This window comes from Calidris pugnax, unplaced genomic scaffold (genome assembly GCF_001431845.1).
Source record: "Calidris pugnax isolate Ruff unplaced genomic scaffold, ASM143184v1 scaffold45, whole genome shotgun sequence".
NCBI classification, from domain to species: Eukaryota; Metazoa; Chordata; class Aves; order Charadriiformes; family Scolopacidae; genus Calidris; species Calidris pugnax.
In genome coordinates, this window is record NW_015090764.1 from 3,140,626 (window position 1) to 3,161,108 (window position 20,483).

At 47.7% G+C, this 20,483-nt stretch overlaps 1 protein-coding gene across 2 annotated transcripts in view; it reads left to right on the plus strand.

The window, feature by feature from the left end:
- The window catches only part of WSCD1 (WSC domain containing 1), a 24,912-nt gene extending 13,876 nt beyond the window's left edge, over positions 1 to 11,036 (plus strand). For both annotated transcript variants that reach the window (XM_014965191.1, XM_014965112.1), the window contains exons 6-10: positions 1,948 to 2,069; positions 5,685 to 5,850; positions 7,299 to 7,463; positions 7,824 to 8,024; positions 9,465 to 11,036. In XM_014965191.1, the coding sequence (XP_014820677.1) occupies positions 1,948 to 2,069; positions 5,685 to 5,850; positions 7,299 to 7,463; positions 7,824 to 8,024; positions 9,465 to 9,817 (1,007 nt within the window). In that variant the 3' untranslated portion in view covers positions 9,818 to 11,036. The remainder of the gene's footprint in view (positions 1 to 1,947; positions 2,070 to 5,684; positions 5,851 to 7,298; positions 7,464 to 7,823; positions 8,025 to 9,464) is intronic.
- The last annotated feature ends 9,447 nt before the right edge of the window (positions 11,037 to 20,483 follow it).

Genomic DNA, 20,483 nt, shown 5'->3' on the forward strand with positions numbered 1-20,483 from the left:
CAGACGTGTGCTCTTCGATCTGGGGGGGGGAGTGTTGTTTCATCTTTAGACAGCACTGACTCTCCTGGTCGTTCCATCAGCTACCACGGGAGATACAGCAGACAAACCCTTGGGCCAACACAAAGCACATAAAATATCCGACCAGCTGAGCAGTCATTCCCTTTGGCAAGCTCACAGGACCTTAAGGGATGTTATTTGCTGAGAAGCAGCACCAAGACCTTAGGTTGTGCCAGTATTGATGGTACTTCATTTCTGCTTAAAGACAAGTCAAGGTTTGTACAATAATCCACCCAGCTACATATAAATTATATATCAAAGGTACATAGACCTAAATTGCTAGTGTCAGGCTGACAGGCACATTGGCAGGTTTCCCAGGACATGCATCACTGTTTGAATCTTCAGCATAAAATATATATACATATTTCACACAAAAAGGCAGCATTTTTTTCTTAGGTATTAATGAATTAGTCATCAAATTAGTCTAGCCTGGAGCTAGATTTGTATGTTGTTTGCCTATAGTAACACCTGATATTTGACTGTTTGAAGAATCCCACTGACACAAGGTGGCTGAGGGACCAACAGAGGTATTAATCACAAAGAACAAGTATATTGGAAAGTCACTCTGGAAGTGATGGCACCCGTGGTTCACACTGTGCGACGCAGAGAACAGACCTCACGTAGGGCTGCTGCTGTCTCCCCCCAACTTACATTGAGTTATTTTATTTTCACGTCTCCTAAGTGATCCCAAAGATACAACATTGCTTCTAGGTACCAGTGTGAACAGTTGTTCTAACAACACGTAAGTGGCTTCTCCTTAGATTGCTCCTGGTTTGTGCTGGAGAATCTGGGCCCTTCTACCAGGAAATTCATGCAGAACCAATTTTTTTCCTTCAAAACTATGCTGCATCTCTCCTGCATCCGGCACATTTCCCACATCAGCTGTAGTGAGCATTAAGTACCCGACGCGTGTGGACCTGGACTCGGAAGACCCAAATTAATTCCCAAACCCACCTTTCTCCCTGTTGAGCCACACCAGGCAAATTCTGTCACTAGAGCGTTAGTGCAGAGCCATGAAGTCAGTGCTCCTTTGTAAAGCCCCAAAAACCCTAAGAACCGCAGAAGTGCTGTACAACATGCAGATGTTTTCTTTTTCTAAGCAGCCACACAATGTTATTTTCTCCGTGACCGTGAGCTCACTGTGCAAAGGCACCGCCTCACCCGGGGCAGTGAGTCTCCACCACAGCTTTGGGTTCTGTTTGGTTTTGTCAGGGGAATTTTCTCTCTTCAGCATGAGGGAAATGGTATTGCTGCTGGTAACGAGTATTTGGGCCAAATCCTGACTTCAATCACAGTGATGCAAAAAATGGAGCAATTCTGCCAGGCTCTGTGACATTTATATCAGGTCAGAGGCTGATGCCAAGGATGGGGAGAACAGCTCAGATGTGGACTCTGCAGCCAACTCCCCGCCCTGAGAAGGGAGAGGAGAGGGGTAACGCAGCCACTGGGCAGATGTGCAGGACAGGGGGTCCCTGGGGGGCTCTCAGGATTCAATTAAATTCCTTTCCTTTTCTCATGCAGATCACGGGAAGCTTTGTAGATTTTTATCGGGGCTTTTAAGTCTTTGAGGGGAAGGCAGTCTTCAAAAGAAAGCTGGGACTTGCAAACAATAGCAATGCCCTCCACTGGTGGAATTTAATTTAAACTCTTTGCTGCAGCCCTGATTTCAGTGGTTGCTGCAAAGCTAAAGGCATCTGCTCCTTTCAACACCACGGGATTTGCAACACAGTTTTCTAGTGTATATCATGGTTTCTCTTATTTCTACAGCATTTGGAATATAAAATTTATTTTATTACTTTTAGCTTCTGAACCTAATATTGTTCTTTGTGAAAGAGGCAGGATACTCCGGACATTGTTTTCTCAAGAGAAACCTATTTCATATCCCTGCAGGGAGGAATGTTATCTATCGAGGATGTTTTAGAGCTCCAGAAAATTTAACAGACACCTTTCCAGCCTCTTTGATACAGCCCAATTTGACGGTGGAGATGTGCTCTGAATTTTGCTCCAAGAAAGTAAGAACAGTTCTCATTTCACATCCTTTCTTCTTTCCTTGTTATTTTAAATTTTAATCTACTAAGGGAATAGCAGAGATTAGTGCCTTAGAGCTTTGAATTTGTAAATGAGTTTCTAAAGGACAAAACTCATTAGAGTAAATGCCCAGTGATGCATCTGGTCCAGTCGGGCTGTGAGTGGGGAAGGCGGGAGGGAGAGCCAGCGGAGCGATGTCACTAAACAGAGGCACAGAGGAGATCCAGGAGGAGATCAATACCCTTTCTGTCTCACATTAAACCAAGCTCAGAGCCAGCTCTGGCCCTCGGGAGGTCTCGGTGTCTGTGGCCCATGGAGAGAGACACTGCTGGAGGGTGGACATGGGCTGAGCAGCACCCGAGGGGTGGCTGCGGAGGAGCTGGTCCCCCCTGCAGCCCCCTCTGCACCCCTCCAGGGCAGCCCTTTTGGCCCCAGGGCAAAGAGTGCACAGAGCGAGACCGTGGATTTAAGAACTGATGGACTCTGACGGACTGGGGAATCTTCCCAGGAGGGACCATTTGTTTAGTGGCTGTTGCTGAGGCTGGTTCCCTTCCTCCCTCCCCACTCCAATGGGGCTTGGTGTTTGGTATGGAAGAGGGTTCATGGCGTGGTCAGATTTAACCTGAAGCCAGATCCAGCCTCATGCACTAAACTGAACATTCAATTACTTTGTCTTCTAGCATCACAAAATTGATTAAAACCATTAAGGCATGAACAACAAATCTTCTTAATTACTAGGTAGAATGGGAAAGCTTTTCCCAGTCAACATACCCTCTATACCAGCTCATCAGTGTTTTAAGAATGCATCATGGAATTAACTGTGCAGCGAGTTGCAGTGAATCACCCATACACCCTGAACACAGCAGCTCACAAACAGCCGTACAAACATCTCACATCCTCTATGCATATAAATGTTCTGTAAAGCAGGACTTCATGAGCAATTCTTTCCAAGCTCTACCATTAATCCATTCTTATTCTTTTTTGGTAGATTGAGAGAAAAAAATTTAACTGCATCCAATAGGAAAGTTAGTATAGGAATTTAGCAGAGTAATCAGAGTAGAACCATTAAGTGCATTTTTAATCTATTCATAATTCTTAATTCAAACACAACCTAATAAAAAACAATTAGTGATTGAATCATCACATCATCCATGTTGCTATTGGAGAATGATTGCTCTCCTTACAGCACTTAAAACTCCCCGTTGAGGCTTCCTCTAACAAGTTCTAATGTGAACAGTCCCATTGACACCAGCTCAGGCTGAGCTGCAGGACGGACCCCGAGCCTGTCAGTGCCTGCTCCAAAGCTCAGCCCAGAAAAATGCTAATTTGCAGCCCCACAGGTTTCTCTGTCGTGTTGCCACACCAGTGCAGTGGTGTTTAATGGAAGTGAAGCATTGCAGAGTTGTGAGCCAGAGGACTAGTCCTGCTCCTAGGTTACACGGCTGCACAAAGCCATACCGCAGTGTGGGGCACACGTGTCCACGTGGTGAGCGGAGCAGCGTGTAGCTGTGATTCAATAGTGATGGGAAAGGCAAGACCGAACACAGCACTTCACAGTCATGTTCTGTGCGTCTGGCAGAGGCACAGCCGAGTAACCGGCCAGCTGATGACAGCGCTTTGTGGTGCCATGGATGCCAGTGCCATTCCCAGAACCAGAGCCCTGCTCCCTCCAGCACCCACAGCGCCGGGGGCTCCCACTCCCGTTCCTCCCCTCCCGCCTGCCCCTCGCTGTCCCTGCAGCAGGACAACTGCCCAACAGCACCCTACCCACCAGCGCTTCTGCGTTTGCTCAGGTCTCTCCACAAAACCTCCAGAAAAGTCCATCTCTTGCAGGTGGCCCTTGCCACGAGGACCGTTTTTATTCCTGGCTGTGTTTGAGGGCCAGGACACTTATTAATTTCTCAAACTGAGAAACACTGCTTCACTGTAAAGGAAAAATTTCTGTTTGCAGGCAGAAACAGAACTATTTTGCCCTTGGATCAAATCTGTAAATAGTTTTTGACAATGTCATATCTCATTCGCTAAGCAAATGTTGGCTGTTTGGGCACAGATGGCACATGTGTTGTATTTGACTCCTTATCAGAGGAGGAACACGTGGGGAAGAGCGGGAGATAAGCTGTTCAGCACTCCCGTCACGCACTCCCAGACTCCAAAAGACTTCTAAAAGGCAAGAAGTGTTGATAAGGAATAGGTGGACTTGAACACCCAGCGCTAGAATAACCCCTGGGCTTCCTTCTGCCACTCTGTAGCTGCCCCGAGCCCGTCCCTCGCCCCAATGTCCCTGTGCCACCGCACGAGCCGTCGGGGACTTTGGAAACCCAAGGGAAAACAACCACATCCCCCTGGTGAAAAGGAGAGAGACTGGATTTTAGGGTTGGTTTCGGCAAAGTAGTAAGTGTGCTTTTCCTGTTGAGCACATAAGCAACTGCTAATTTCTCTGGCAAACAATTAGCACTTGTTTCCCTCAAACGTCTCTTAGTTCCTATCACAATTAGCCCAGCCTCGCTGCTCTGCCGCCCTACAGCAACACTGCTGTGCAGCCTGGTGCTTGGTTTGGGGAAGGCTGGTACACAGAAACATGAATTACTTTTCATCAAATCCATTGAAATGTCCTACAGCCAGAAACTTTCCTTGGGAACTGTTTCTTTGCCATGAACACGACCTGTCACTCCCTTGTAGTGGCACATTTTGCCCTGCTGAGGTACCAGGTATCACTTGCAGGGGTCAGTCTGGATTTCGTAGGAGGTTTCCCTCTCTAGAAGGGAGGTAACTCAAACCAAGACTCATCCCCACCCGACAGGGGCTGTGGCACCGGGGGGGCTCACCCTGCGGCAGAGCTCTGTGCCCGTCCCTTGCTCGGGCACCGCGTCCTCTCTGCCCCCTCTGGAGCAGCCCCAGCCTGGCCACCAGCACAGGCCTCCAAAGAGATCTGCCAAAAACCACTCGTTATCATATTTCTAAATGGTTTTTCCAAAAATACACACCGTAGCTCTCAAACTCTGTATCAGCCCCTCTGCACAAGTTCATTTTTTGCAGACTGTGAAGAAGTCAGACCAAGATATATGCTTTTTTATGGCTTGACATTTTTCTTTCTGTTTTTAAACATGATTGCAGCAGTTAATGGGTCTAAATTTCCTTCTTCACCTAAAGTCTTTAAGTTTAGGGGCAAGCTTCCTACACGCAAACTCTGGTAAAATCAACTAAGTCAGACCTTTTAACAGCCAACTCTTCAGTTTGGGAGAATATAAAAGGAAGTTTAAAAGATGATCCAATTCATAAAGCTCATTTTGGGGGCAAATAAGAACAACTTTCCCCACACGGATGTTTTGCAGGTGGAATTACATAGCGGGTGCCTCAGGAATGTTATAACATTTTCAAGCTTTACAAGCCTTGTGTCTGAAAACCAATTTTTAAGCAATTGCCGTATGAAAGACAGCAGTAGTCTAAGGAGCATGAGCTTTACGATGATGTATCAAACACCGCTTTGATCTTGACAGTGGCCTTGTGAAGATTTATTTTCCTTTGTGCGGCAGCAGCATTCCCCACTGGCCGGTGACGCCACGGCATCTGGGCCCTGACGTGTTTTCCCTCTTTGGCAGGAGTTTCCCCTGGCCGTGCTCCGAGGGCAGGAGTGCTACTGCGGCTTCCCCACCCGCCGCTTCCCGCTGCGCCAGGGCGCCGAGGGGCTGCTCTGCGGGGGGACCCCCAACGCCAGCACCACCGCCCCCGGGAAATACTGCCTGGTCTATCAGACCCCGGTGCAAGGTACGAGCTCCCGCGCCCCTGGAACAGCCCCCGCGGCCCTGCCGGGGGGTGGAAGTGAACCCGGCTGCAGCAGGCTCAGCCTCCGTGGTCAGGACCACAACACAGGCAGGAATCTAGGAAACACCCTTTATCTAAACCACCCCTTGCAATCTCAATTGTGAATACGCATCTTTCCATTCCCTCATTAAGCAGCACAGCCTCCTCCCCCCCCAGAAAATACAATTATTTTGCAGATGGTGAGAACAAAGCAGATCCCGAGCCACGCAGTGCCTGTTCGGCTGGGGACGAGGACCCCCTACGCTGGTTCCAATCCCGCTCCTCAAACCCAGCCCCATGTTATGCACCCACCGAGGTAGCTCCACAGGCACTAATTTCACTCTGCCCATCTTCCTCTAAAATATTCATCTGCACACATTTCAAAGCTGGGAAATACAGCAGAGGAATGCTCCAATCCAGTAAACATTTTGGGTGGCACTGGCAACTTCATTCATGCAATGATTTGCACTGAGTTCAGTGACACTTCTCACAAGCTTAAAATTACACAAGTTACGTGCTTTTCTGGATTGGTGCTGGGCATTTTTTAACCCGACACTTCTTTTTTCTTCCCCCCCCTCCATCTCACAGTTCAGAGGTAGAATGCAGACAACAGCACATGAGAAGATCACACAGGAACATGTGCTTTCTTGAAATGGGTAGTGCCTCCCCAGCTGCGTGGCTCAGCAGTAGCCAGAGACGGTCGCCTCCGGGCTGTGCTGGCACCTTCCAGCCACAGCTTCATCTCCAGGCTGCTCTGGAGAACGAAGAGAGGAGTTTCTAATTTATTTCCTGTCTTCTTGTTGAATCATCACAGAGGGTCAAGACTGGTTCTCATCCTATCCTTGCTTTTAGTAGCATGCTAAGAAATGAGGTTAGGATTTAGGAACGCGTGAGAGGAAGCCAAGGCGTCAGCCCCCACGGGGATTAACGCAACGTGGGCTCGTCACCGCTGCGGGCTCTTTGGAGAGGAATTGCAGGCCAGAGGTTTAACTGCACGCCAGCTCCTTTCAGTAGGAGGGGTTTCTCCTGCCTTATAAAACTTGCAATTTCCAGGTATAATGGCACAATTAGGGTTCTGCTGCAGAGCCAACCTGCCAGGCAAATAGCCGCTCGCAAACAGGCATCAAGGGGCTTTTATCACAACTTGCTGGCAAGTACAATGGTTTGCTGCAGCTCTATCAAAAAAGCATTGCCTAACACAAAACCAGCAAAAACCTCTTCTGAGGATAATCTCTTTGGCCTCTTATGACTGAATTAATTTTGGGAAGTAGCTGACTCACAACTGGACTCAAATTGATATCCTATATTCATAGGAGAGAGAAAAAGCAGCAATAAACCCTGTAATCAAGAGCTGTCAGTGGAATTATTAAAAAGCTACAATGCTAACAATGAAATATCTTCTGTACCCACAGACACCCGCTGCACGGACAGGAAATTCTTAACCACCAAATCCAAAGTGTTCGTCGCTCTGTCAAGCTTTCCTGGGGCTGGGAACACGTGGGCTCGCCATCTGATAGAGCACGCCACGGGCTACTACACGGGAAGCTACTACTTCGATGGAGCCCTCTACAACAAAGGTAACACGTCCAGGGGCACAGGACACACAGAGCCCTTCTGAGGCACCAGCTCTGCTCCTCTCAGAGTAAGGGAGAGCCCGGCCCCCCCAGTGCCCACCCAGGGGTCCAGCCAGGGACAGGGTCTGGGGCAGCGTGGAGACGGGCACCAGGAGATGGTGCCCAACCAGACGAGGCCAACGAGCCCTGCAGGTCAGCAGCAGGACAAGAATAAAGCTCAGCCCTGGTCCCAGGGCCTGGGCTGATGGGTTTAATTGACTGGTACTTTCACCACAGTTTTACACCACTGTAGCGAATGATGTAGTGTGGAAAGGCACAGATATATAATCAAGTGAAAAAGCCAACAATCCTCTCGTCACACAGGTTTTAAAGGAGAAAAAGACCACTGGAGAAGTAGAAGGACTATCTGTGTGAAAACACATGAAAGTGGCAAGACGGAGATCGAAATGTTCGACTCGGCGATCCTGCTGATCAGGAACCCATACAAGTCTCTGATGGCGGAGTTCAACAGGAAATACGCCGGGCACCTGGGCTACGCCACCGACCGCAACTGGAAGAGCAAAGGTGGGTGCCCAGCACAGCTGGGACAGACTGGAACCCCTCTGCTGGGACAAGTAACACATGGGGACCCACCTGAGCCCTGCAGAAACAGCCAGTGAGACCTGAGGCCCCCCCAGCCAAAAAGCACTCAGACTTGCTCTTTGGAGAGGTGGTGGTGGTACCGTACGTCCCCCACCACGGAGAGGAGGGCAGCACAGCCCCTGTGCTGTGCCCACACGCCTGCACTGCTGCCATTGTAGCCTGTGGCAGAGAAAACCTGTCCAGGTGCAACCCCCCCCGTGTACAGCCCCTTTGACAGGCTATGGGAGGTGAAGAAAATTTGCCCCCGCAGCTTGTAATAACTGTGAGAAATCTAATTTAAGATTTGGAGGAGTCAATGGAGCATGACATTTCCTGAAGGAAGTTTTACAGCGCTGCACAGGTGATGCTGCACTGCAGATAAATGAGGATAATGGCAGTAAGGAGACATGAGACTCAGTGTTCCTTGAACAGATGAAAAGGCCTCAGAACATGCCTGCCCCGCTTCATACATTTGGCTGGCAAGCCGGGCAGTGTGACTATGAGTCCTCACCGAATGCACTGCCGCATTCAGGCTGCAGCAGAGATTTTCAGCTTCCTTCTTCCTTGTGCATGCTCTAGGCATTACAGCTGTGGGTGGGCAAAGCGGCAGTGCTGGGCTGGGGGAAAGGGTCCTCTGCCACAGCATGTTTCTTACCCTAATTCACGTATCACCTTCTATTAGTCACAACTCAAGAACATATTCATAAAAAAAGCCAGACAGAACAGCCCTTAGAAAAGAAAGAAGTCTGGAGGGAGTGGCTTTCCTGTGCTGCAAACTACAAACTATTACATTTCAGCCAAATACGCTCCTTGTCCAGCCCAAAAGCTTTAGCCAGGTCTGTCTTGACCCTCAGAAAATTAAACTATGACAGATAGCAAATAGAGACTGAGGTGTCATAAGTGGCCAAGGCAAAGGTGGGAAAATAATCCAGTAAATTTTGTCCCAGTGATCCTGGCAGGTGTCCCTAAATCCCTCCCATGTGCCAGGAACAGAAGAATCTTCCCCATTAATCCGCTTTCTTTACCCGTCTCCCCACAAGCAGGCTGGTGAGTGCACAGAGATACACATTACTCAATGGATTTGGAAATTGAATACGCCTTGGGCCCCAGCCAAGATCAGTGTCTTGATGCTGCATTTATATAATAAAAAAGTTAATGTATTATTATATATTATTTGTTTACATATATATTGAGAGGCAGGAAGCTCGGCAGTTCTGGTGCCTGGGGGCAGCAGGGTTGAGCTGTGGTTCTCCAGCGTGCCTGTCCAGCACCACCAGACCATCCCCACCAGGCCCCTTCTTGTTGCACAGGGTAACATTTGGAAAAGTGCTGAAAGGCAGCCTGACTAACATTGTCTGGTTTTCCTGGTTCTCGGTCCTCCAGAGTGGCCGGACTTTGTGACCAGCTATGCCTCCTGGTGGGCTTCCCACGTCCTGGACTGGCTGAAGTATGGGAAGCGCCTGCTCGTCATCCACTACGAGGACCTGAAGCAGAACCTCATCCCCAAGCTGAGGGAGATGGTGGAGTTCCTGAATGTGACAGTGACAGAGGACCGACTGCTCTGTGTGGAGAACAACAGGGATGGGAATTTCAAGCGGTCTGGCACTAAGCAAAAGGATTTTGAGCCATTCACCCAGGAAATGAAAGATCTTATCAACAGATACATCCTGACAGTGGACGAAGCCCTGAGGGGAAGAAACTTCACAGGGCTGCCCAGAGAGTACGTGCCAAGATGATACCCTGGTAGCACACTGCTGTCTTTAAAAATAAAATATTTTTTTCTAAAAAAAAAAAAAGACCAGAGCTTTATAGCAGTTAAAGCAAAAGATACTTGTGGAGACTGCTGAGCAGTGCAAATTCTTTCCACTCTGGGGTGTTCTTCAGGGCAAGCAGAAGGCTTGCAATGAAGGATGGAAATTGGGTTATAAACCAAGGCAAAAAGCTATTAGTGTCTACCTGTGCCTGCCCCTCCCTGCATAGACAGCTTGGAACCTCCCAGTGGAGCATCCCCACTTCTGCGGCACCTTCTCACCCCCGCTGCCATTGCAGACCTGCCGGGGGCTGCTCAGCTTCCACAGCAGCTCTGCTGGAAACGGATGTGCGCAAACAGGAAGGGAGGGGGGGAAAAAAAGTCTTAACCCTGATAAACAATTTTCCTCTGAGCATTTAAGAAAATCATTTGCTTTCTTCTCAGCATAGCCCACTAGCTCATCTCCTGGCTTCACTGGGCAGGTCACTGACACAGCAGTGGCAGAGGTGCAGGGGGGAAAAGCACCGGTGGGCGAGGGTGCCCCGGGTGCTGGGCAGGGAGATGCTCCCTGCAGGGACAGCAAGGCTGGGGCCACATGAGCCCTGCAGGGCAGTGGGCAGCTGCAGCATCCCCCCACGGCGAGGTGCACGGCCAGGGATCCATAGGAGAAAACAGAAATCAAGTGTGGTCAGGGATGGAAACCCCTGGGTGTCACCAGCCCCAGGACCTGGCCCCGGGGCCGTGGAGGAGACCCCAGAGGGTGGGAGAAGAGGAGCTGCCCCCTGCCAGGAGCTTGGTACAGGTTTCTGCAACTCCATCCCTGCGCCCACAGTCACGATGGGGCCAGGGAGACACTGGGGCCAAATGTCACCGCACTTGGTTCTTAGAGTGGGCACAGCCGGGGAGCACCGACACGAGCCCAGAGCACCTGGGGAGCAGAGGGGATGAGCTGCAGTGCAGGCAGGACCTCACCCCCCTCCACCCGCTGGGAGAGCCCACCCTGAGAAGCGTTAAGGTGCTCATTGCCGCTCTCCGGAGCCGCCCCGGCAGCCACGGTGCTTCATCTCCAGCTCCCCCCCATTTGTCTCATCCCACCCGTATTGGGGGAGCTCCAAGATCCTTTTGTTCATGTGAAATAAAGGATTCCTTAAAAACTGGACTGAAAACACTAGTTTCAATAAAACAAGAAGTTTAGCCAACCCAAACTATTCCATGATTCTATGATGTAAAGGGAGCTGGACTTCCTCTGCACGTGTATTGCTGATGCTTTAAGGGTAAGCACAGGGCTCGGAGCACACTTTGGCCCAACTCTCTCCCTCCTCACCCTCCACACACAGCTCACCTTTGTGCTCCAGACCCCCCTGGCCTCACTGCGGGGGTCTCAGCCCCATTCGCTGCTCCCCAATTCCTCCCCTGGCACCAAAGCTCAGGGAAGCCGTGCAGGGCTGCAGTCGACAGAGCTGGTTCACAAGGAAAGCCATTCTAATGAAACGTAGAGGGGGATGAAGAAAACTACCAAAAAAACCCCAAGCAGTTTCCCTGCAAGGCAAGTTTTTCCACACTCAACAAGCTCTAAGCTCTACACTTAGCACACTGAGCTTTAATTAACCAGGATGTTTTAGTCAGAAAAAATAAGCCATTAAAAGCCATGTTGACGTTCATTCCACGTACATTTCCCTTCTTATTTTGTATTCAATAGTAGCATTTTAGATATGGAAACAGGCATGCAATTCCCTCAAGCTTTCAGTTTCCTTCAGGAAGTTGAGGCTCTGATGAGTCATAAGCACCACCAGAATCAGAGATGCTACATCTGAAAAAGGAGAAAAGCTTAACACTTTTATGTTTCAAAGTGAACAACTTCCACAATAAACAAGTTGGAAACAAGATTCCCCATTAAATTGCAGCTACATTTTGCCCTGCTGCCCATCTGATTCAGGGTGGAGCTCAGAGTCACCTCCAGCCCCCCCCGCCACCTCTCACTGGCTTCTCTTCAAGGCAGAAATTGCTCACGCTTCCCATTTCTCTTCTCTTTCCACAACAGCCAGTGCTGAGACCCACAGGAAGACCCCACACAGACACCCTCCCCACCGCTCTGCAGCCCATGGGAGGTCCATTGCGTCAATGAGCCACCTTTCCCAGGTGCTCTGGTTCCGAAAAACCAGGTCCCTGCAGCTGACATCCCCAGAGGCCACAGGCAGTACAAAGGGGTAAACCTTACCAGGAACAGGGGGCATAATGGGAGGGAAAATGGTTTTGCTTCCTGGAAACCAACTGCAAAATGAGGCCTTTAAAGCTGCACTAAAAAAAAGTGTGAATGTCATCACCAGCCTTCGGGTGCAGTTCAGCCATTCTGCACTGCTTTATTCATTTTCCATTAAACTCATTTCTACTAAAACCTATTATTCGCTGCTAAGACCAAGCTACTACTCCACTACAGCAACATTAACCTCCATAAAATAATTAAAGGATGGATTATCAGCATGAGACCTTATGTGTCACCTCTCTGGAACCTAATGTGTCTTTCAATGGCCTAGAATATAATGAGATGTTCAAATATAGAAAGTTGAGTTACCGCTTTTCTCAGTTGTGACATTTATTCAGCCAGAAGAATCCAACTTCTCAACTGTGTTACTTATAATTTACTTTTGACCCTGGTAGTTGAGAGCAATCTTTAAGGAAGCCATACTTTTGAATCTCCTTTTTATATTAGCATTTAATTACTCTAACAAATTTCCAGATGTACAAATTATAATGGACTGTAAATCAGCTCTTGCCCTTTGAACCACAATGTCTCTTAGGATGGCATTTTTATCCTTCTTCATACTCAGACCAGCAATGTATCTATTTCTCAGCATGTGTTCTTGTTCCTTACACTTTCTATTTATTTTCAGTTAATTGTTCTCAGGTCAGGAGTTTTTCCTGTTGCAGAACCCATCCCACCACAGAATGCCACAGTGCAGTCACAACCTCCAGGCCTCCACTGGCACCATCACACTATTTTTCCTACAAATACAGCAACTCACCTTCATGTCCAAGGAAATGCAAGAAACATATCAGAAAGCATGTAATTTCTGCAGATGGGGCATGGTCATCATCAACAGACCCCTGTTTCCGACCCAGCCCCCCGTGAGAGCACAGCCAGAAGAAAGGCTGCTCCCGGTCACGTGAAGCAGTGTCACGCACTCCCATAAATGAAAAGAGATACGATTTAAGTGCATTATTAAAATGAAATGTTTCATGCAATACCTAAGATTATGTGATAAGCCCAAGTATTTTTACATGGAATCAATTCTAATTAATGATATCTCATTTCATCAAGCAGGTCTCCCCCCTGCCCCCCATTCACTGCAGAGCTGTCTCTCCCCTGCTTTTGGACCCAACTTGTCCCCTCCCTGCACAGGGGGGGCTGCAGCTCCCAATCTGGTCCTGCCCACCCTGGGGACACCAGGCGGGATTTTCCAAGGCTCAAGGCTGAGGGAAGCCTTGGCCAGAGCCGCTCCAGGTCCTGCGGTGGGGCAGTAACGTGGGGCTGCCCCCAGTCCCTGCTGCTGAGCCACCACAACGACCCCAGGTTTGCTGTCGGGAGATGCTGTGTCATTGCAAGCTCTTGCAATTAAGGAAAAGGATAATAATTTTTTCTTGTGGGCAATAGTGGAGAGATCTTTCAAGGTCAGTCCTGCATCAGCGGGGTGGGTCAGAAGAAATCCTGTGTAGCTGGAGCACTTCCTGCAGACGGGCACTGACTGGATTACAAGCAATTATCATAAAACCACCGCAGAGGCAGAACAAACGACCAGAGCCTCTGGTTTAAGCTATGTCGAAAGTCTGCATTAACCTATAATGCTTCTAAAATAAAGCACTTAGTACTGCCTTAGCAAAATTATACAGCTCATTTCATAGGAGAAAATTCATGTCACAATGGATAAAAAATACAGATAGGGAAATGATTTAAAGGGAACACCTTGCTAATGACGAGAACATTTCTTTGATGAGTAGGGTTATAAAGGAGCGGTCTGAAGTAAAACTACATCCTTCATGAAGCATCAAATATGCTGGAAAATAAACCAAATCTTCCATGCTGACTTACCCTATTAAAATGATGTTCTGGAAAATTGTCAAACGCACAAGTACGTGCACGTGTGACCATGCGGGTGGCCGGTCCCGTGTCCCTGCGGAGTGACCGGGAACTCTGTCCCTGCCTCCAGCCCCCGGGGGTGCCATGGCCAGGACCCCCAGCCTGGGGAGGGCACGGTACCCACGGCCGGGGAGCCCGGGGACATGGCTGCCGTTTGGCCACTGTGCTGCGGTGGAGTAGCCTTTGCTAAAAGACTGTGCAGAACATTTGTTTTCTTCAGAACTGTATTTCTTTCGCACTCATTTAAATGGATTCCACTGTGCCTGCTTTATGCCTCTCTCCATTCCAGCAGAGACTAAATTAAGCTTTGAAGTTTAGTGAGAAATCCCAATGGGGTAAGACTTCAATGCTATTTCCTGAATCCTGGGGAATTAAAGAAAGGGGGAGAGCAAGAGAAAAGAAACCATTTTTTTCTTTTATTGTTTCCTACAGCTTGATCCTGAAATGACTGACTTTGACAATAACCTTACACCTAACTTCATGCATAATTCATACATACTAAAACATGCAAATAGTTTTCAAAGGTTAAAATAAAATTCCTTTCCTATACAGGTTACAATTATTTAATATTTTTGACATACCGACTTACATCATTAATATTAAACAGCAGATAGGGGAAAAAGTGACCTGAAACAAGCGTGTACTTTTCTCCTCAGTACAGAACATCTACACACTTCTCAGAAAACTGGCAGACTACAGATGTGCACAAGGATTTCCAAAAAGGAGGGAAGAACTAAGGATTTTGATTTTGCATAAAACTGTGTAGCTGTCAGTTTGCCACTGACTAAGTACATATCTTGTCACAGCGTCTGTTTGTGAGGGTTTCCAGGCATAGTAATAGTCTTAGGAGATCAAGTAGTGGTATTATTTCAGTTTTCAGGAATAATAATGACAACGTAGTCCCAATTAGAAGGCAAACTAAATGTTTGTATTTGACTAGTACAACAACAAACAGGATGCACCTGGAGCATACCCAGTATACACTGGTGTGGACTGGTTTAGGCTGTGTCCCCCTGCATGTCAGAACTCCCAGAGCTACCTACCATGGGAACACCTGGAGATGCTGTGAAGTTTGGACAAAATACATGGGCATGCTCTTTGGGTAATGTCAAAGATACCATTTCACCCACCACTGTCACGATTAAATTCCCCCAATAAAGGGTGCACAGCCCCAAGCTCTCAGCCTGCATTCATTTCTCCTAATGCTCACTCAGGAAGGAGAGAGACAACAAGTCCTGCCTTTGACAACTCTTTCCCAGCTGTGACCAGGGCTGTCCCTAATTGCCAGGGACAGAAATCCTGTTGGGCTCTCCATGCCAGCCCTTCGATAGCTCAGAATATTCCCCGAGGCTCCCAGGTTATTATCTAGTGCTTTGTTTAGTCTGAGTTCTGTGTTGATGCCCGTGTAACTAGTACCCAAGCGCCTCTCAGGATAATTACATCCCTAAGAAAAAATCAATAAGTTTCATGGACTCCTCAGTTCTGCAGTTGAGGTCACTTGGGCACACCAGGGAGGGGTGAGGTACCAGGCATTAGATGCCAACAAGAACATCCTGCATCCTCTTCCTCGCTGGCAAAAACCGCCTATGGAAAACAGCCCTGTTCAAAGTGTCCCAAATTAACACAACAGACTCAGAAGAAAAAAACCCAGACACTGCCAAAGCAGCACTCATTGGAAAAGATTTGTTTTAGTTCAGGGTACAGTAACTTTACTATTTCAGACTATGGTTGGTTGTTTTTTAAGCGATTGAAGGTGAAGAAACATCCTTTCTGGACCTGTTTTCTTCCTCAGCCTAACTACATTCACACCCACCCAAACTGTCCTTCCACCTCTCATCTAAAGTGGTGGCAATATGAGAGAGTAAAGAGGGTAAATAAATGGAAGCCTCAAACTTCTTCTGGGACAGGAAACAAAATCTTCTGCTCATATCTACAGCAGTGTTAAAACTAAGTTCTGAGCTTTTTTAAACAGAGAGGTTTATCACAAACGCTTACACAAGCTCTATCAACCCACCACGTACAGCGGGCACAACAAAGCTGGTTTTAATGTACTTTCTGCATTATTTGACCAAAGACTGTTAATGATGTTTCATTTGCTATTGCTGTAAATATACAGACAGCCATAATCAGCACAGAAGATGCAAACCCCTCACCCATGTTCTCTGGAGCTGCATGAGAAATATTCTTGGTTTATAGGATACCCAAAGCCCGGCACTAGTCTAATTCTTTCAAGTTAGAAAAGCTAAAATGCTTCATTTTATCACAACCTGTGAGATATATGCTAAGTGTAAATATAGCCAAGTTGGAAATTGCTAAAACATTAGCATATATGCAAAATACCTTTAATCAGAACCACACAGAGTGGAATTTTCAAAACAACTTGTTTCCACAGCATTTTATGGAAACCGATACTACTATTTGTACTAAACTAACTGCCAAAAATAAAAATAGGCCTATATCAACTGTGTTGAGAAATAGAAGTCACATAGTATCAGAACATCAAATTCTGGTCAATCCTGCCAATTTTATCTGAACAAGGAGCACAATAAAACTTAAAAAAAAAAAAGCCGAATGAAAAATGAGAATGGCTTTATTTAACTAATTTAAGAATTAATTAAAATAAAGATTTGCTGTCAGTTGTGAGCATCAAATGAACACAACATTATTCTAATAATGGCTTACTACCTCATTTTTCCGCTAGAATGCAATATTGATTGGAAATCCTTGGGATGGAACAAATTGAATATTTGAGCAGATTTTACAACTGTTTACTTACAAACGCAGATGCCTGTTCTGTACCGTGCAATGAGCCTGTACCGAGCCGTGGGCGCTGGCAGAGAGGTCCCGGCTCAGACCCACGGGTGGTTGGTCTGGGCAGATTTTCCCCAAGAGAAGGTGTCTAACCCGTTCCCGCCTCGCGCTGGCGGTGGGTTGGAGGGTCACTGAGCCCCAGGAGCGCAGGGCTGGCACCTCCCCAGGGCACCCAGCCCCACCACCCCCTGGGAGCTCGCCCCCCGCAGCGACCCAAGCCACCCCCAACTGCAGCACCATCACGAGGGCCACGCATTTAATGAGAGAGTCACAACCTGCTATGCACAAATGCTGGGCCACCGAGAGCTGCCACGATGCTAAACTGGCCTCAGAGAAACACAGAGAAATAAGGGCAATACCCAGAGATTTGTCACCCTCCATTTGTGGCTACTGAATCCACTGCGCCTTGGACTTAAATTTCTGGATTCCACAGAAAACTACAATTTAATAGGCGCCAATGTCTGATGCCTATAAGCTTTTGGTTATCCTAATTCAATAAAACAATTTTCAACCAGCTTTCTGGGGGGAAATCACATCCAGCAAGAGAAAAAATTCCATTTGCTTCTTAGTGCACAACACGAAATGTTTCGGTCCTAACCCTGCAGAACCATCCTTTGCCACAACAGCACCATCGGGTCTGCCTGTCCGTCCTGATCAGTGTTACCAACAGTACGGCACAGCCTCCCTGCCTCCAGCAGGGCTGCCTCCAGCTCCTAATACAGTCAGTGCACATATTTAAATTAGAAACAATAGCACACACACGCTCTATAAATAATTTCCAATGTGTCAGCAACATGCAGAAACCTCAGGAGGCAGCTAAAGCCTCCAATAGTGCCCATATTCAAATTATTTCTGCTTTCTTAGGTTTTAATTTCTGTTTTATTTATGCTGATTTAAAATTTACTAACGTTACCAAGCCCGATTACAGACTTCTAAATTAAGTAAGCACCTGCAAGATAGAAGGGGATGGAAATTAATAGAACGATATCACGAAATACCAAATTGGCTTATTTATTCTACATGAGCTATGCATGAAATGCACATTTTGTTTCAAACACACCACAGAGACCTTAAGAGCGCTTAACCCAAAGCGGACAAGATCTTTCTCCCCATTTAATCCTGGCTGCTGGATGTGGGCAGCACAGCCCCGTCGCTGTGGGGACAGTCTCCCAGTGGCCACCAAGGCTGGCCAGGACGAGCAGGGAGCACCAGCCACCAACTCTGCCCCCCTCCACGCTGTCAGTCTGCAAAGACACCGTGGCAAAAGGGGAATGCGAGGAAGGGTGTCGAGAAGAGACAGTGTAAGGGTGTCAGAGCACCCACCTCTCAGTCACGGAATTACAAGCATCAACGCGATCACATCCACAAAGATCAAACCCCTTTTGTACCCGCCATGGCCAGGTCTACAAACTGCAGGTCTGTTGTACTGCAAAAGGTTTGGTCTCAGAAGTCAAGAAAAAAAGAGAAAGCAGGTTTTAGTAGTAATTTGTCTCAACACAGGCTTTAAAACCTCCATTTATCTCTGTCGTTGCCGACATTTAGCTTAATCTGTTGCTCTGTTTCTTTCTCACTGCTCAGAATCCCAGAAGGATAAGGAACTGATATACATAAAGAACTGAATTTCAATTAATGCAGGCTCTTGCTAATTTTTCCAATGCATAACTAAAACATTTTAGCTCACTATTTTCTCATTGCTGAGCCTCTAGAGAAAACGATTCTACGTACTTATTTTTTCTTCAAGTCAGTATTTATCACCCACCATGGCTGTGCCAATGCCATGAAGGTTTGCAAGCACCGCCTGTCTTCCACCTTCCCAGAAGTAAATATTTCAATTAAAATGAGAAGCAATTTAAATATTAGCATGAGGTTTCCAAACAGATTTAAATAATGCCCCAGCTGCACAGTGCCTCGTTCTTGCTTGGTTCATCATTTTAAAGGAGAACATACAATATTAACCAAACAAATACATTTCATCGTCTTTCAACACAACACCTTTAATAGGGTAACACCAAAACACACACAAAAGGCACAGATTTCTCTGTGGAAGCAACATTTTTAAGCAGAACCGTTGTGTTTACTCTCACATAGACAGGATGAGCTGATAACACCAGAGCAGCCCCCAGGGACCCTCCTGCCCTCCCAGAGCCAGTCACCCCAAGCTCCTCAACACCAAGAGCAATGACCAGTGTCCCATCAACCCACGGCTACACACAACAGCCAAGGCATCACCTGACATGGCACACACAGTAACAGTTCTCCCTCAAGAACCTGAATTTCTAAGCACTGATTGTTTTTTTGCCAAAGTCATGAAAAGGTTTGTTAGCTACCCCAGGGAACGTGAGACTTCGCTCTGGCTAAAAACTCCCCTGGAGCTGAGCACCAAAGAAATGAGAATGTTTTACTTACGGAGCCAAGCAAAGTCCCAACAAGCCCACAAGAGCCAGCAGTCCAGGTTCTTCAGCATTTCCCACTTTGCCAGGAGTTCCCTTCACCGAAGCACCTGCTCTGTGTCTTGGTCCAGGCAGAGCCTCGGGGCACAGCAAGACCTCCACCACAGCCCCTGCCCACAGAGGGGCACAAGTTCCCACACCACAACATGGCCCACCAACAGCAGTGGAATGACCTGCTTGGGCACAGGAGCCAGGGGCCTGAGCAATGGCCAGTCTCACCATCATCTCTCCCCTCCACCCCACCCCACCAGCACCTGAGGACCAGTCCTTCAGTAGCAGGACACAGTTAACACCTCATTTAGAAGAGGACCTGCCCTAGCTACGAAAACCACTGGTCCTTCAGCAGCCCCAAGCATCTTATTCTCACCTCTGAAGATCAGCTGGTGGGCCAGAAGGCAGGTGAAGCATGTCAAAAGTGATTAAATCTGCTAATCTTGATGGGGAAGAGCAAGGGAAATACCCCCACCCTGTGACGGCTGATTAAAGGCAGGAGTGGGGCTGTTTTGGTGTGGAGTTACTGGGAGTAACTCTTGCTGATACTGTACTTTGTGGCCCTTTTTAGAAGGATCTAACACCAAGCCTGGTCCTGAGGACCACGAGCCCCAGGGCTGAAGGTGAACCCGTGGTGACAGCAAGCTGTCCCCAGCAGAGCTCGGTGACCCTGTCCTCTGTGCAAAACCAAACCCCAGTCGTGGCTTATGGTGGCCGTAGCTCAGATGCTTTGATCACTCTGGTTTACTGAGCCCACCTCGGCAGCCGTGCTGTGTCCTGCTGAGGGACAAGCAAAGGGGCTGTGGGACACGTGCTGGACACAGCCGGTGCCAGGGGCTCTGCGGGCGATGAGAGGGACCGTGTGCATGCGGTCACTGCGACCACGCTGACCCGGGCACTGCACCCAAAATACAACTTTCAGCCCGATTTTAACAGCAATGTAAACAAAACTGAGCCCCGACCTCAGGAAAGAAAACATTTTGATTTAGTAAGTTAGGCCAAGCAAAGCTTTCTCATATTGCCTCATTTTCTCTCAAATTAAAAAGAGCCTTTTGAATATTTTTGTCACTGAACAATGTTTTCTTTCTAAGAAGTCAGTCTAGAAATAACCACACTGCTATCTGACAAGCCGAAAGATAAGGGCCTGTTCAGTCTCTTTCCGGCGTTGGTACCGCTTTGCATCTCTCCTTTGTGCCACTGAGTCATTAATCCCCTCTATCTGCGCTCCATTCAGATTTCTTCCCTGCTGTTTTGTGCATAAAGTA